General features: G+C 39.5%; 1 protein-coding gene across 1 annotated transcript in view; it reads left to right on the top strand.

Moving 5' to 3' along the window:
- Nucleotides 1–16124, top strand: part of CNGA1 (cyclic nucleotide gated channel subunit alpha 1) — a 77442-nt gene extending 61318 nt beyond the window's left edge. Inside the window, exons 4-10 of the mRNA XM_015138336.3 lie at nt 1070–1186; nt 2682–2744; nt 8677–8718; nt 8801–8908; nt 9810–9917; nt 11075–11181; nt 14274–16124. Coding sequence (XP_014993822.2) covers nt 1070–1186; nt 2682–2744; nt 8677–8718; nt 8801–8908; nt 9810–9917; nt 11075–11181; nt 14274–15682 — 1954 coding nt within the window. The 3' untranslated portion in view covers nt 15683–16124. The remainder of the gene's footprint in view (nt 1–1069; nt 1187–2681; nt 2745–8676; nt 8719–8800; nt 8909–9809; nt 9918–11074; nt 11182–14273) is intronic.
- The last annotated feature ends 1692 nt before the right edge of the window (nt 16125–17816 follow it).

The raw sequence follows: 17816 nt of genomic DNA, 5'->3' as shown, positions 1-17816 counted from the left end.
TAATATTAGCCACGGTTCTTTAATTTAACTAGGTTTAATTTCAATTTAGCTTTATAATTTGTAACCTTGAACTTTGTAATGTATTTAATTTAGCAAATTTATTCATACTTTGGAACAGCATAACTTGTCTAACAACACAGACTTATTTATTTATTTATTTATTATTTATTTTGAGACGGAGTCTCACTCTGTTTCCCAGGCTGGAGTGCGGTGGCACAATCTCAGCTCACTGCAACCTCTGCCTTCTGGTTTCAAGCGATTCTCCTGCCTCAGCCTCCTGGGTAGCTGGGACTACAGGTGCGCACCACCATGCCCGGCTAATTTTTTTTTGTATTTTTAGTAGAGACAGGGTTTTGCCATATTGGTCAGGCTGGTCTCGAAGTCCTGACCTCAAGTTATCCACCTGCCTCAGCCTCCCAAAGTGCTGGGATTACAGGCGTGAACCACCATGCCCAGCCTGAACATAGATATTATTGTGGTCACTTTTTTGGAAGCACCTATTAAGCACCTATGCCAAACATTTCTTTAGTCACTGGCAGGGCTTTTCCTCATGGGACATTTTGAATCTAAAGAGATGACATTGCCATAAATATATGTGAAAGGTACTCAGAGTATGAAATGCTAGCAATGTGATTTAAAAGTATAATTTAAAGTGCTTACCCTATAAATGAATATAATATATATGAATGTGGTTGAATTTACTTTTAGTGGGAAGAAACATTAGTTAGAAAACTAGTTCATTCAAATTTTTAATATGATCTAAGTCCCGGATATCACACTTGCTATTTGATAAATATTAACATCAATCAATGCATCAAACAATAGAAAGGTGGAAAACCTAGAAAGTAATTCCTTAGTTAAATGCATTTTACGGAATTATGCATACATTTTATATAATTCTATGTATTCTGTAGAGTTCTAACTTCATGCTCACTAAAAATTGTTATGTGTGTTAGTTTAGGAGAGAAGGAAAAGAGGTGAGGCAATTGTCCCCCTAGTGAGGAATGTTGTTCCTCCGCAGTGGTTGAAAACATTAACACATCTCTCTCTGCCTCCTATTGGACTGTAGCTCCTTTTCTGAGGATGATGACAGTGCCTCTGTATCTGAAGAATCAGAGAATGAAAACCATCATGCAAGGGGTTCCTTTAGTTATAAGTCACACAGAAAGGGAGGACCATCACAGAGGTGAGCAGTATGATCCATCCTTGGTGCCTGTTTTTAACCATTTATGCCTAAGGTTGCAGTGTTTTGAATTTTTGCAATCAGACCATGGCGATGACCTTGAGCAGTAGAATAGAAATAACTCCCACATGCTTAGCATTCCAATAATCAAACACTAGACATAAATGGGTTTGTAAACTGTTGTTTAAATAAAAGGTCTTTTACTTCTTAGGAGCAAGCTTGTCAAATGCCTCTGCTATCTAGACAAGATGTGGGATCTCAGGAGGAGTTATTTTTGTTCCTACCCATGCCATCTCTTGGGAAATACTGCCACTGCCCAGTGATTATTTATCGCCATGGGGTTCCAAGTTGTAAACACTCTTGCTTCATTTTCCCTGAGACCCATTGGGGTCTGTCCCTTAAGAAACCCAGTCCCCTCTGATTTCTTGTTTCTCTCTGATCCTTCTTTCAGGGTCCCGAAGCAAGTACATGTGAGAGGGTTAGCTGTTATTTTCTAAAATGCTCCATCCCATTTGGTCCTACTTTTAGAAAATAGAGCAGTGGAGAGAGGTGCTAGAAGAGAAAAGCAAAAAATCCTTAGTAGGAAATAAAGAAGTTGTGAAAACTTCAGATACCGGAATTGAGATTGCAGAAGGGGTGTGGTGTGGTGTTGGTGTGGAGCTGGGGTTTCCACCTGTTTTACATAATTCGTTTTTCTTTGCTTTTTTCCTCCCCTGTTTTCTCCTCTTTCCTATTTTTCTTCCCACTGACTACCTCCAGCCTTCCCATTGTTTTTATTTATCTTTTCTCCTCATCTTATTTTCCCTGACCATCTTAGGTCTCTTGTTGGGAGTTACTGGCATTGAGGTTGGTTCACTTAAGCTAATTCTTGGTATGAACTTTGACCGATATGCATTTACTAACCATGTGTATTATAGTCCATTTTCATACTGTTATGAAGAAATACCTGAGACTGGGTAATTTATAAAGAAAAAGAGGCTTAATGGACTCACAGTTTCACATGGCTGGGGAGGCCTCACAATCATGGCATAAGGTAAAGTAGGAGCAAAGTCATGTCTTACACGGTGGCAGGCAAGAGAGCATGTATAGGGGGACTGCCCTTTATAAAACCATCAGATCTTGTGAGACTTACTTACTAGCATGAGAATGTCATAGGCAACACCCACTCCTATGATTGAATTATTTCCCACCGGGTCCCTTTCATGGCATGTGGGGATTATGGGAACTATAATTCAAGATGAGATTTGGGTGGGGACACAGGCAAACCATATCACCATGTTTGTTCAAGACACTGGCATTTGGCAAGTCATGCTTCATGGAGGCTCAGGATACACTTTTATGCCTTATGCTTCATAATATGTTTTTGAAATATCATCTAGACCATCTTTAGTAATGAGTAGAAACAAGAAAGAATTTGTTTTTTCCGACCATTTGCTTACCATGGACATTATACAGATGGTGACTATTGTGATTTCACTACATGTTTTTCATTTCCCAGAGAGCAGTACCTGCCTGGTGCCATTGCACTTTTTAATGTGAACAACAGCAGCAATAAGGACCAGTAAGTATATTTACAATAGAAAACCAAAGCTATGGTTTTAAAGAAAACCAGTAAAAAAGATAGGAATATATCTGAATCTGTTATAGAGGAAATATTTATTAAGCAAATGATCTAATACAATGGCAATGATAGTCTACCATTTTGTTGAAAAGTAGTATTTATTCATTCATTTATTTGAATACATGTAGAAAAAATCATGTCTATAGTGTTCATGCAGTTGACTTTCTTTGTGAATAGAGTGACTGAGAAAAATAAGTGAAACACATTACTCCTGGAAACTTTCCAGTTTGAGCCAATGTGTCTTAGGTGACGTTCCTCAGGAAACAGTTTCTGAGATGGAGGCTTGTATGCAGAGGTTTGTTGGGAATGGTCTTGGGAACAATATCTGGAAGGGAGTTGGGGGTCAGTATTGGGGAGAGGGAGAAGTCGAACTTCAGAGAATAGAGCTGATGTACAATGTGATTCAATGGGGATCCCTGGAGCAGGGATGACCTTTTAGAGTTGTCCCTATTTAGGTAATAGACTTGGGCCTTTGTACCCATGAACAGTTACTGGAAAAAGGTTGGCCCTAGAAGATGGAGCATAACCTTGAACATGGTGGTTTCCTTCAGCCAAGGCCAACCAAGTGAGAGGAAAAACTGAGCTGACAGCAACCAACACTCTTGGCAAGTGGAGAATGAGTGCCAGAATTTTGTGCACCACCTGCATAACCACTGTACAGCCCACCTGTGTGCTGCTCAGATCTATTTTGTTTATATAGAAAATTCACCCCATGTGGGAATACCTACTCCAGAATCCTGGTTATTCTTTTTTCTTGAGAAAGCTTGTAAAAGGAAAGTTAATGGGATTAAACTAAGGCCTCTGGCAGCTGCAGGTGGTTTTGAGGCCTCAAATGAAATTCTTCACCCTCTCCGCTTCTACTCATTCTAGGGTCTGCTGGTCTAGATGACTTAGCTGGTGTGAACAATATAGACACTCATCCCTGAAGGACTTGAGCCCTGGGTCACCATGCCCTTCTTGAGTCATGGCTACAGTACTTGCCCATTTACCACCAAAACTGGGCTGGAAAATAACAAAAGACCACCTAGGTGCAAATACATCTCCCCTCCCTGCATTGTATAACAGCAGCACTGCCTACTTCTGATGATCAAGGTCAATAACTTTTGCCAGTGTGGTGACTCTCTTCCTTGCCTGTTGGTTTCTTGGCATGAGGGGCCCAAAGTGGCTGGGGAGTAGCCATAGCTTAATGTTTAATGGAGCTCTGGCATTCCCTGGCAGATGCATCACCCCTCTGGAAGCCAGGGCCTCTAGACCCACAGATCCTTAAGTTGCAAGAATGGGAAACACACCTTTCCTACATTTGTCACCCCTACTTAGACCCCTTAGTTCCCACACCAATTCATTCTATACAGGAACCATACAATGATCATTGTTTTAGCATATATACAGTATCCTAGAGGATGGCACCTTATCTTCCTAGAGTATAAACTCTATGATAACACCTCAGCTGTGGTTTCAAAAGGTCACTCCTTAACTATCCTGTCAGTAGCTGACAAAAGGTGTGCAGCATATGATAGGACCATGGGATCTCATACTCAGGGTCCAATGCCACTTTTTTTTTTTTTTTTTGCCTTAAAGCGAGTCCTTGGTCCAAAGTGATGTTAAGCAATATTTCATATTAGTAATCATGCTTCATATGCCCCTAAGTAATGGCACTGGTCAAAGCCCTGTGGCAAAAAAGCAAATGAATAGCCATAATATATGTCAGTTCTTATCAATATATTTGATGCCCCTTCCATGGTGTCAGGAGTCCAATTTAGTTAACTTGCCATCAAGTGACTGATTACTTTCCTCAAGAGAAAGCACTGTTTTGGAGTCATAGCATTGGTCTCTGTAACAGATAGGTTCACTAAGAGCAAAAAACAAACAAACAAACAAAAACGAAGATTTTTCAAACTTTGTGCTCACACTCATAATATGTCCATTCAGTCTGCCTCTTCTCCCGAAATATTTTCCCTGATCTTTCCATCCAGGTCCCTGACCAACCAGTCAAGGCATTTGTGACTGCCCATGAGTTCTTTTGTACTTGTATATTCTTAATTTGGGCTATTTCTTTTTCCTTTATTTATTTATTTTTTTGAGACAAGATCTCACTCAGTTCCCCATGCTGGAGTGCAGTGGTGCAATCTCGACTCACTGCAACCTCCATCTCCTGGAGTTAAGTGATCCTCCTGCCTCAGCCTCCCGATAGCTGGGATTATAGGTGTGCGCCACCCCGCCTGGCTAATTTTTGTATTTTTAGTGGGGTTTTGCCATGTTGGCCAGGCTGGTCTCCAACTCGTTGGCCTCAAGTGATCCTCCCACCTCAGCATCCTAAAGAGCTGGGATTACAGGCATGAGCCACCACACCCAGCTTGGACTATTTCTTTTTCCATACAAACTAGATGACTGTATACTGCTTGAAGCTGTGCCATTGGGGAAATTAACCTCACACTGTCTTTCAAGACCGTCTCTAAGTGAGGCTGTGGTGCAGACACAGCCCATTTTGGCTTGCATCCACATTCTAAACTGACCCATCTATGCAACACGCTGTATCAGCTCCTTCTAAAGAACCCCACATATGGCCACAGGTGGGGGCTGATAAATAGGTGCTGAGTGGAAAATGACATAGTGGAAAAGGAATGGAAATTTCCAGCCATGGAAAATGACATAAAGAAAGGTACTGAAGGCCAGGCATGGTGGCTCAGACCTGTAATCCCAGCACTTTGGGAAGGTAATCCTATTTCAGGGTCTGATTAACAGAATGCCATTGATACAGACATAGTGGACTAATGTGGTGCTTTGAGAAATGTCCACATGATCCAGGTCCCTCAAGACTGTCATGACAGTAGGAAAGAGAGTTAATATAGCCTTGGAAGAGTGTAGATGTGTACAGTTTGTCATCCCATGTGAGTAGGAACTATGTCTGATCGTCTTTCCTGATAGTAGTGAAAAATGACATTCACATGACTGACCCAGAACCTTAGGTATGCAGTGTATATCAAGTGAATGCATGGTTTTCCATATATGACACAGCAGCTGCAATTGGGGCTACCACTTGGTTGATTTTGCAGTCATCTACTGCTGTCCATTAGGGTCCATTTGGTTTTTGCAGTGGTCAGATGATGAATTATGTGGGGAAATGAAGAGGGATCACTTCCCCTGCATCCTTTAGGTCTTTAAGGATGGAATTTCTTTTTCTCCCCAGGATACAATGTTGCTTTTGGCCAGAAGGTGGGAAGCAGCTTAAGGGCTTCTCCTTGATCTTACCCTTCTTTCCTCACAAGCCAAGGAACTAGTGGGGTAAGGGTGGGAGTTCTGCCAATGACCATTAATCTACATTTCGCTTTTGTATTCAGGAATTATGTAAATTTCACTTTACATTTAGGAACTGGAGAAATGATCACAGAGTGGGTTTCTGTTATTTTCCACATAGGACACGGCAGCTGCAATTGGGGCTACTACTTGGTTGATTTTGCAATAGTCTATCTGCCATCCACTAGGATCTATTTAGTTTTTATGGGAGTCAGATGATAAATTACATGGGAAAATTAAGAGAGACCACCACTCCTCCATGCGTGATTTTATACAATTATATACATTTCTCTTTTATATTCAGGAACTTGTATACATTCTACTTTTATATTCAAGAATTACATACATTTCACTTTTACATTTAGGAACTGGAGAAATGATCACATAGTAGTGGGTCTGTGGACTCAGTGGAAACACCATAAGTCATATCTCATCCAGAAATCTATTATTACCAGTCCATCATATGCTCTTCAAGTTTAACAGGGGGCCACAATGATGCTTCAATCCCTAGGTGTCAACATCAACTTGGATCCTGTGCCAGTCTTTGATGTATCTAGGAATTCTTTTTTTTCCCCCAGAGTACAGTGATCTAAGTAATGGCCATAGGTTCTTTAGGACAAAGACTGAGGAAATCATTACTGGAATATATTTGTCATAGTGTTGCAGAGTTTTTCTTCATGGGTCATGGCATCTCCTCTAGTCAGTGGTTTTAGGTCTAAGTATTGGCTTAGATCTGGAACTTTTCTAAGGATTCTGATTTTTTTAAAAATTTAAATTGTAATGAATCAATTCATTTTTTGAGATAGGGTCTCGCTATGTTGCCCAGGCTGGTCTTGAACTCCTGGACTTGAGTGATCCTCCCACTTCGACCTCCCAGAGTGCTGGGATTATAGCCATGGGCCACCGTGCCCTTACAAAGATTCTGATTTTTTTGGTGGAATGAGTTGACCTCAACCTCCTAATTATTCATTCCTCATTTGTTTTGGTTGTATATATTAAATAATACCCTAACTAGCTAATAGTCTTCCCATCTGTCTAGGAATACTGTGTTCTATTAACCTCCTCCATAGCTGTCTATAGGTTAAGCCCCTTTGTTACCATACCCACCTTAATGCTCATTATAATTACTGAAGAAACCTTACTTCTGATGGGTAAGCACTGCCATTAGTCTCAGTTATTTCTGGATCTTATTAACCCTGTTGCTCTCAGAGAACCCAGTTCTGTAACGGCATTTCCCGTCATCAGCCCTGGCCTACAGAGGATAGCACCACTGAACTTCTCAAAGCTACTAATGCCCCTCTCACCAGCCTATTCCACATCACTTTTGCATCCTTCGAGCTCTCTTTGGGAACATAATTAGCTGGTAGGCTATCTTCCAAACAGTGTATCCACTTCAAGATGCCACTTTTCTGAGTCTTTTGATACCTTCCTCCACCATCTGCCATGGTGTTAATGTTTATTTCATTTTGTATAGGCCATTACCTTTTCCAGGTTTCCAAGAGCCGTTTGAGTAGTGTGTCGATATCATCCTTCAGGATCCATGATAGGCTGTCAAATCTTGACTCATAGAAGTGTACTCCCATAGCAGTCAATTCTTCCTTATCCAACTTTATGGTTCTGTCCCTGTTTGTACGTGACCATCTTGGATGTTAAGCCTCACCTCACCTGTCAATCTTATCTTCCATTTCTTCTCAACAGAGGCTTTCCACTTCTGCTGGGTCATTCTTACCCAGATTAAGTCCATTGCACTTAGAAATTTTTCTGCTCTAATATCCTCTCTCTTCTCAACTTCTCCAACTCTTAGTCATACTTTGAGGCCTAGCTTTAGACCTACCTCCTTTTAAAAGCCTTCTCTGACTATCCTAGTGGTAATGAGATGCCTTTTCATTCATGTCTGGATAATGAAATTTCCTAAGACATCTGAGCTGACAACGGCAGCCTGCTATAACCCTAGGTCTGTCTGACTTCAGAATCTATTCCCCTGCTGATAGAGAAAGTTAATTATAGAAAGAGGCACTAGTTACACAATCTCCACTCAAGAAGAAATTGTATGTAGAAAAAGGTGGCCTTAAATCTGATAAATTATTCTAATAATTGAGATTCCACCATATTACCAGACAGCTTGTTGATTACTCATGAAAAATGACTTCAGTCAGAGTTATTCCCTCTAAAGAAAATTGATGACATTTTCTTAAAATTCTCAATGATTTTATTCAAGGATAAATATAAATGATGTCAAGAAGCTTAAATTTTAAAAATTATTTTTAATACATTAACACTTTGGAAGAACACTCTTGGGGGGCTGTTGTTTCTTAAATTTTTCTCCTTGGTTTTATGCCTTTATTCATCTCCATTCATTTCTACTTCCCACATCTATTAGCTTAGAAGTTTTTGTTTATTATCTGGATAATTATCCCTCCCCTTTTTTTGGTAGAAATCTCCAGCAAGAGACCAGATGGGTTTTGAGCACGGAAGCAGGTCTTTGAATGCAAGGCTGAGATATTTGCTTGATGAAAAAGAAAGTAAATCAGAGTGGAAGACTGTGATTATGTGACAGATATATTATTTTTCTCTTTAGAGAACCGGAAGAAAAAAAGAAAAAGAAAAAAGCAAAGAAGAGGTAAGACTTTGGCAAGAATTACCCCACATTTTTCTGCCCATAACATTTCTGTATTTTAATACTACTTGCTTAACTTTTTCAGCAAGTCAGATGATAAAAACGAAAATAAAAAGGACCTAGAGAAGAAAAAGAAGAAAAAGGACAAAGAGAAGGAAAAAAAAGAGGAGAAAAGCAAAGATAAGAAAGAAGAGTAAGCACTTTTACTGGCATTGAAATAGAATGAAATTGTGATGGGTTTTAGATGCAGGGACGGTTTTCCATAATGCAAAGTAGAAAGAAACTTTACAGTAAAGAGCCCTGTGTAAAGACTAAATGTCTTTAAATATTGAAAAATAAACATTTAACATAAATTATCGGAAGTGAATTAAAACTTTTTCTAATTTCCCTCAAATTCGCAACGGTAGCATTATTCTTAATTCTCTATGGTTAATTCGCTTCCCTAAGCATTAGTGAAGATAACTTATCGCTGAGAAATATTTAGGTTCCAAGGAGGATTAGGTTTCTAGGATCCTACCATCATTTTAAAAGCTGAAATAAAAATTTAATTTTTATTTTGATTACATTCTTATAAGGAGTGTGCAACCTAGATTCCTTGCACGCGCAGATCACAATAAGGTTTGTGCTCCTATGAGAACCTAATGCCGCTGCTGATCTGACAGGAGACGGAGCTCAGGCGGTAATGCTCCCTTGCCCCGCAGCTCACCTCCTGCTGTGTGGCCCACCGGCTTCCTAACAGACCACAGACCAGTACTGGCCCACAGCCTGGGTGTTGGGGGCCTCGGATCTATTCCCTCTCAGTGGCTGAAGTATACAACTGACTGCAGTATCTCAGTGAAACCAGGGCTTTAGTAAAAACCTAATGTATGCTTTAATATAAGACTGGTCATTTCGTTATTTATCCACCCCTCACTAACCACTTTCTTATGACTAATGCTCTTATTCCATGCTAATCTTCCCACTGCAGAGTGAGCTTCTCCAGCTTACTTCCATTTCATTAATTGTGGTTGATGGGCATAATGATGTTTAATATGGTAAATAAAAAATGTTCTTGTATCTTGGTAACTATCCCCTTTATTTCTAATTGCTGCTAGGGAGAAGAAAGAAGTTGTGGTTATTGATCCTTCGGGAAACACGTATTACAACTGGCTGTTTTGCATCACCTTACCTGTTATGTACAACTGGACAATGGTTATTGCCAGGTGTCTATAATTTTTTTTTGTTTGTTTTTGTGGATCTCACCCCATTTCTAATTTCCAAGTTCACTGACTAAACAATTTGACTTAGAGCCTTTTAGGACACACCCCCTTTCTCTACTGCAGGTGGTAAAGAGAGGCTAGATTATACTCAGTGTGTTTTCCTGGAATCAGGAGGAGGTGCTTCAGTTCTCAGTATAACTGGGTCTCCAGTACTGGGATGCATGGAGGGGTCAGGGGAAGACTTTTCTTTTTTAATTTTTTTACCTTTCATTTTAGGTTCGGGGGTATATGTGCAGGCTTGTTATATAGGTAAACTCATGTCACAGGGGTTTGGTGCACAGATTATTTTCTCACCCAGGTATTAAGCCTAGTACCAAATAGTTATTTTTTCTGCTTCTCTCCCTTCTCCCACCTGTCACTCTCAAATAGACCCCAGTGTCTGTTGTTGGAGGGGAAGACTTGTAAACTTTTGGTTGTATGATAACTTAATTAGAACATTGGGAGAAACTATTTTCTTTGGCCTATGAGAAAAAAATGTTGCCAATAGTGGATAAAGGTCAAGGATTTAGTGTCTTTTACATGGTAAACATCTCCCTCATCCAAGGCCAAGCACAATTTCCTAAAGCATTTTGGGTACAGATAGTCAAATATGAACCAGGTGATCAATGTGTTTCACCCAACATATTTTGATTTTAGTTTTAGGCCATTTATTTTTTAAATTTATTTAAAGATTTTTTTGTACAAATTTTTGGGGTATGTGTGAAATTTTGTTACTTGTATATAACAAAGGGTATTTAGGGTGTCCATCACCCAAGTTCAATACGTTTTTGTTAAGTACAGTCTGTTAATCAAACATTGAATTTATTCCTTCTGTCTTGCTGTATACTTGTAACCTTCAATCCACTTATTCTTATTGGATGATTTTACAAAGCTGACTAGCATCATGGAAAGGATGTTAGAATTCAGAAGTGTGAGGATCAAAATCCAACCACTCAGGGAGAGTTTCGGGAAAGCCATGGTTGATTAAAGGACTCTAAGGACCTCTCCTAGCCTGAGTGTGCTGTGCTTCTCACCATGATAAAGAAAATATACAAAGAGAACTTTTACTTAAATTGGCCCACATTTCTTTTTTATTTATACAGGTGTTTCTTTTTTTACAGAGCATGTTTTGATGAACTTCAATCTGATTACCTAGAATATTGGCTCATTTTAGATTACGTATCAGACATAGTCTATTTAATTGATATGTTTGTACGAACAAGGACAGGTAAATATGTTCAGTTTTGAATATTTTAAAATTTTATGCTTTTATCTCTAGCATTGTAATTTGACATTTCCTAATCCAAGTATTCTTCAAAGTAAACCCACAAAAATCTGTTCTAGAGAAAAAGGCACAGGTGAAAGCAAGAGTCACGATGTATAAACTCACAGGCTTAGATGACTCCAGCTGATTCAGAGGAAGTTACCAGGCAACCTTTTGACAAGTAGATGCGGCTTTCCTCCATTATCTTGTTCATTGGTTTTGTGCCAGGCGAGAGGAATAGAGAGAGCAGAAATATTCTGCCAGTTACAGGGGGAAGAGTAATTGCTACCTAACAGGGAGATAATTTGAAGAGTCATGGGGAAAAATGTCGTTGTCCTCAGCAGAGCCATATTCAAAATTTTATAAGAAGGAGGAAAAAATGCATTTAGCTCAGCTTTGTGGTTTATGATGAGATATTATTGACCGGAGGGGATAGCTTCGGAAGTATTTCTGTTAAGTAGGTAGAAGCTGATTGTTTCTACACCACTCTTCACTCGCAAATGTAACCAGTATACACAGACTATAACCTTTAAAGAATCATTATGTAAAATAGAACATTCTCTAAATACTAGTAACCTGGAACAATGCTCCACTCGCTCTGTCATATTTGTAACTTTGGTAGTCAGTTTAGGAGAAGGAGCAAATCCCTTTCCTAGTGTAATGTATCAGATGGCTGAAATGCTGGGTTTAAAACACACAAGCCCCATGGTAACAGCATAGGAGGGAAGATCCCAAGTGTCTAAGGGAGCAAGAATGACAGATGAAAATGCAGCCTCAAGGGACACTTATGCTTCACATTGAAGGGGTAAGGCAAGAATATGCAAAATAGACAGCACAGGGCAAGTACCCAAGCATCCAGGGTAGAGCTGGGATTCTGACAAGGCAGTGGCATGGGCTATTAGGTACATCACTAGCGTGTTCAGGAAACCTTCCACGAACTGTGTATGGTGGGGAAAAAAACAACAACGCATTGTATATTACTACACTCTCAATACAATACAATTCTGGTCTCCAATATGTATGTGGTGTTTCCTCTACACACCAAGCAATTCTGTAACACCAGCTGGGTTAAAATTTAACTGAATTTGCACACTCACGGGAGTTAGAACAGGCCTCACACGTTAAGGGCTCAGTCTCCCAAGATGATCCCCTGCTTCAGATGCCAATCGTAAGTCTCAGGTTGTGGCTTGTGCTTCTGACTGACCAACTATATATTGGGGTTCCCATAGCTCCCTCGTGGGTCCAGTAATTTGCTAGCACAACTTACAGACCTTAGGAAAACACTTACGTTTACTGCTTTATTTTATTAATAAAGGATATGATACTGGATACCGAGGAAGAGCCAGATGAAGAGATACATAGGGCAAAGTTGGGAAGAGTCATGAGAACAGGGGCTTTTGTCCCCATGGAACTGGGGTGTGGCACCCTCCTAGTTCGTAGATGTGTTCACCAACCTGATAATGCTCCAAACCCCATAGTTCAGGGATTTTTATAGAGGCTTCACCATGGAGGCATGATGGACTATTAACTCAGTCTCCAGTGCTTCTCCCTTTCCTGGATGAAGGAGGTTGGGGTAAAAGTTCCAAGCTTCTAAACATAACTTAGTCTTTCTGGTGACCAGCCCCATCTTGGACCTCACCTTTTCCTTCCTTCCCTCCTTCCTCCTTCCTTTCTTTCTCTCTTTCTTTCTTTCTTTCTTTCTTTCTTTCTTTCTTTCTTTCTTTCTTTCTTTCTTTCTTTCTTTCTTTTTCTTCCTTCCTTCCTTCCTTCCTTCCTTCCTTCCTTCCTTCCTTCCTTCCTTCCTTCCTACCTTCCTTTCCTTTCCTTCCTTCCTTCCTTTCCTTCCTTCCTTCCTCCCCTCCCTTCTCCCCTCTTTTCTTCTTTCTTTCTTTCTTTCTTTCTTTCTTTCTTTCTTTCTTTCTTTCTTTCTTTCTTTCTTTCTCTCTCTTTCTCTCTCTCTCTCTTTCTTTCTTATAATATCATAGAGACTTAGGCTGGTCTCGAACTCCTGTACTCAAGGGATCCTCCTGCCTCAGCCTTCCAAAGCACTGGGATTATAGGTGTGAGCCACTGCACCTGGCCAGAACAAAAGACATTTCTATCACCCAGGAAACATCAAGGGACAAATAACTCTGTTTCAGGAACTGGGGTCAAGAACCAAATACCATAACAAAAGATGGACTTAGGGCCGGGCTCAGTGGCTCACGCCTGTAATCCCAGCACTTTGGGAGTCCAAGGCCGGTGGATCATGAGGTCAGGAGATCGAGACCAGCCTGGCCAATATGGTGAAACCCTGTCTCTACTAAAGTACAAAAATTAGCTGGGTGTGGTGGCACGTGCCTGTAGTCCTAGCTACTCAGGAGGCTGAGGCAGAAGAATTGCTTGAACCCGGGAGGCAGAGGTTGCAGCAAGACGAGATTGCACCACTGCACTCCAGCCTGGGTGACTCTGACTAAAAAAAAAAAATCACTTAGTAACCATATTGCTTAGGAAATTACAAGAGTTTTAAGAGTCCTGTGCCAGGGACCATATATATATATATATATATATATATGTATTTATCTCACAATATCACAAGAACACTACTCATGAAAGGAATGGCTTTACCTGGATGGAGATGATAGACCTTGAGAGATTCGTACACTTTCACTTTTGCACTTACAAAATTTTACTTTTTTTTTTTTTTTTTTTTTTTTTTTTTTTTTTTTTGTGAGACAGGGTCTCACTGTTGCCCAGGCTGGAATGCAGTAGTGCTATCATGGGTCACTGCAGCCTTGAACTCCCAGGCTCAAGTGATATTGAGTCTCAGCCTCCTAAAGTACTGGGATTACAGATGTGAGCTGTCTGGCCAAAATTTTACCTTTTATTTCTGCAGCAGAATATTTTCTACAGCCATAGGTTGATTGATATTTGTATTTTATTACATTGTTAAAGTCATATTTATTGAAAATGAATTTTTCTTTTGACCTCAACAAAGTTAATTGACAGTTACTTCACAAAAATTCACAATTACATAAAAAGGAGAAACACTAAATTTATTTTATTTTTTATTTTAGGTTACCTAGAACAAGGACTGCTGGTAAAGGAAGAACTTAAACTCATAAATAAATATAAATCCAACTTACAATTTAAACTTGATGTTCTGTCACTGATACCAACTGATTTGCTGTATTTTAAGTTAGGGTGGAACTATCCAGAAATTAGATTAAACAGGTTATTACGAATCTCTCGTATGTTTGAGTTCTTCCAGAGAACAGAAACAAGGACAAACTATCCAAACATCTTCAGGATTTCCAACCTTGTTATGTACATCGTCATCATTATCCACTGGAATGCATGTGTGTACTACTCTATTTCTAAAGCTATTGGATTTGGAAATGATACATGGGTCTACCCTGATACTAATGATCCTGAATTTGGCCGTTTGGCTAGAAAATACGTATACAGCCTTTACTGGTCTACACTGACTTTGACTACCATTGGTGAAACACCCCCTCCTGTGAGGGATTCTGAGTATGTCTTTGTGGTGGTTGATTTCCTAATTGGAGTGCTAATTTTTGCTACCATCGTTGGTAACATAGGTTCTATGATTTCCAACATGAATGCGGCCAGAGCAGAATTTCAAGCAAGAATTGATGCTATCAAGCAATATATGCATTTTCGAAATGTAAGCAAAGATATGGAAAAGAGGGTTATTAAATGGTTTGACTACCTGTGGACCAACAAAAAAACAGTTGATGAGAAAGAAGTCTTAAAGTATCTACCTGATAAACTAAGAGCAGAAATTGCCATCAATGTTCACTTAGACACATTAAAAAAGGTACGCATTTTTGCTGATTGTGAAGCTGGTCTGTTGGTGGAGTTGGTCTTGAAATTGCAACCCCAAGTCTACAGTCCTGGAGATTATATTTGCAAGAAAGGGGATATTGGACGAGAGATGTACATTATCAAGGAAGGCAAACTCGCTGTGGTGGCAGATGATGGAGTCACTCAGTTTGTGGTATTGAGCGACGGCAGCTACTTTGGTGAGATCAGCATTCTTAATATTAAAGGGAGCAAAGCCGGCAATCGACGAACTGCCAATATTAAAAGTATTGGCTACTCAGACCTGTTCTGTCTCTCAAAAGATGACCTCATGGAAGCTCTAACTGAGTATCCAGATGCCAAAACTATGCTGGAAGAGAAAGGGAAGCAGATTTTAATGAAAGATGGTCTACTGGATCTAAACATTGCAAATGCTGGCAGTGATCCTAAAGATCTTGAAGAGAAAGTTACTCGAATGGAGGGGTCAGTAGACCTCCTGCAAACAAGGTTTGCCCGAATCTTGGCTGAGTATGAGTCCATGCAGCAGAAACTGAAACAAAGATTAACCAAGGTTGAGAAATTTCTGAAACCGCTTATTGACACAGAATTTTCAAGTATTGAGGGACCTGGAGTAGAAAGTGGGCCCATTGACTCTACATAGAACTGAAAAGCTGGTCATTGACAGGGACACGCCTCATGATCCTTCTGATCTTGTGACTGACATCAAATAAAACTTTAAAGAAGAGGAAGACTCAGTTCGGAAATTTTTCCATGAGGAAAATGTGCTTTGATGCAAGGTACAAGGCCCACACCCTCTCTGAGAGATACTATGATTAAAAAAGCTTTATATCTTGGGATTTTTCACAACTGATAATGTGCAAAGATATAAACTGATTAACTTGTCAATGGCTGTATCTTCTGATTTTTTTCACATATGCTCGTTTTATGTAATAATCTTCATAAAAATGAATAAGTATCCCTCACTTTCATGCCATTTCCATTGTTGAGTGAAGTGTATTTGAAGTAACTGAGAATTACCATGTACATCATGTTTGGGATAACATTTTAAAAAATTAGACTGCAATAAAGTAAAATTAATTATGCAACTGTAGTGAAAATGAGTTATTTGATAATTTAGCAGGGAGTTTAGGATCTTGCAGAACTTCAGGGTCATTTTAAGGAAAAATCAATCATTTTTGTAGTCTAGGACTGAGAAAGAGTGGTTGAGAGAAACTTTTTACCAATAAAAGCATGATAAATCAGACTTTATGAATATATATATGTATACACACACATATAAATATAGAGATATATCACACTGAAGATCATAGAATGTTTTAGGAATCTTTTATATTAAATTTTAATTTTTTTCTGATTATTAAGACCTGAGAGCAGTGGCTATTTTCTTACTTCTCTGCCTGGCCAGCAGTAAGAAAAAAGGATAAAGTAATAATATTTCTGGGTAATTAACAAGGGAAATTGTCATAATGTTAAAAAAGGCGACTTGAAAGTTCTGGGGACCAGCATGAGCATCACCTGGGAGCTTCTCAGAAATGCAGAATCATGGGCTCTACCCCTACCTACTGCATCAGAATCTGCATCTTAGCAAGTGTTTCATATCCATGTTAAAGCTTGAGAAGCATGCATGTAGAGAACCAGGAAGGAGTTAATGAGAGGATGTTCTAGAAAAGAAAAGGAAACTATCCGGCAAGCGTGTGGATGTGGAAAACATTGCTAATCGATCAGCCAGCTTCTGCTGAACCCGGATGTGGCTCAAAAAATCTTTCTTAACACAGATCACTAGAAGATTTCTATCCCTATCTATAATGACATGACTAAAAACAGCTTCTTGATAATTTGACATTTCAGATACTTAAACAGACCTTGATCAGGGTATGCCGATGGTATATATTTATTATTATTATTATTATTTTATACTTTAAGTTCTAGGGTACATGTGCACAACATGCAGGTTTGTTACATATGTATACATGTGCCATGTTGGTGTGCTTCACCCACTAACTCGTCATTTACATTAGGTATATCTCCTAATGCTATCCCTCCCTCCCCCCTCCCCCCACCCCACAACAGGCCCCGGTGTGTCATGTTCCCCTTCCTGTGTCCAGGTGTTCTCATTGTTCAATTCCCATCTATGAGTGAGAGCATGCAGTCTTTGCTTTTCTGTCCTTGAGATAGTTTGCTGAGAATGATGGTTTCCAGCTTCATCCATGTCCCTACAAAGGACATGAACTCATCCTTTTTTATGGCTGCATAGTATTCCATGGTATATATGTGCCACATTTTCTTAATCCAGTCTATCATTGATGGACATTTGGGTTGGTTCAAAGTCTTTGCTATTGTGAATAGTGCTACAAGAAACATATGTGTGCATGTGTCTTTATAGCAGCATAATTTATAATCCTTTGGGTATATACCCAGTAATGGGATGGCTGGGTCAAATGATATTTCTAATTCTAGATCCTTGAGGAATCACCACACTGTCTTCCACAATGGTTGAACTAGTTTACAATCCCACCAACAGTGTAGAAGTGTTTCTATTTCTCCACATCCTCTCTAGCACCTGTTGTTTCCTGACTTTTTAATGATCACCATTATAACTGGTGTGAGACGGTATCTCATTGTGGTTTTGATTTGCATTTCTCTGATGGGCAGTGATGATGAGCAATTTTTCATGTGTCTGTTGGCTGCATAAATGTCTTCTTTTGAGAAGTGTCTGATCATATCCTTCGCCCACTTTTTGATGGGGTTGTTTGTTTTTTTCTTGTAAATTTGTT

This window comes from Macaca mulatta, chromosome 5 (assembly GCF_049350105.2).
Source record: "Macaca mulatta isolate MMU2019108-1 chromosome 5, T2T-MMU8v2.0, whole genome shotgun sequence".
NCBI classification, from domain to species: domain Eukaryota; kingdom Metazoa; phylum Chordata; class Mammalia; order Primates; family Cercopithecidae; genus Macaca; species Macaca mulatta.
Note: the sequence above shows the minus strand (reverse complement) of the source record. Positions and strands in the feature narration are given on the sequence as shown.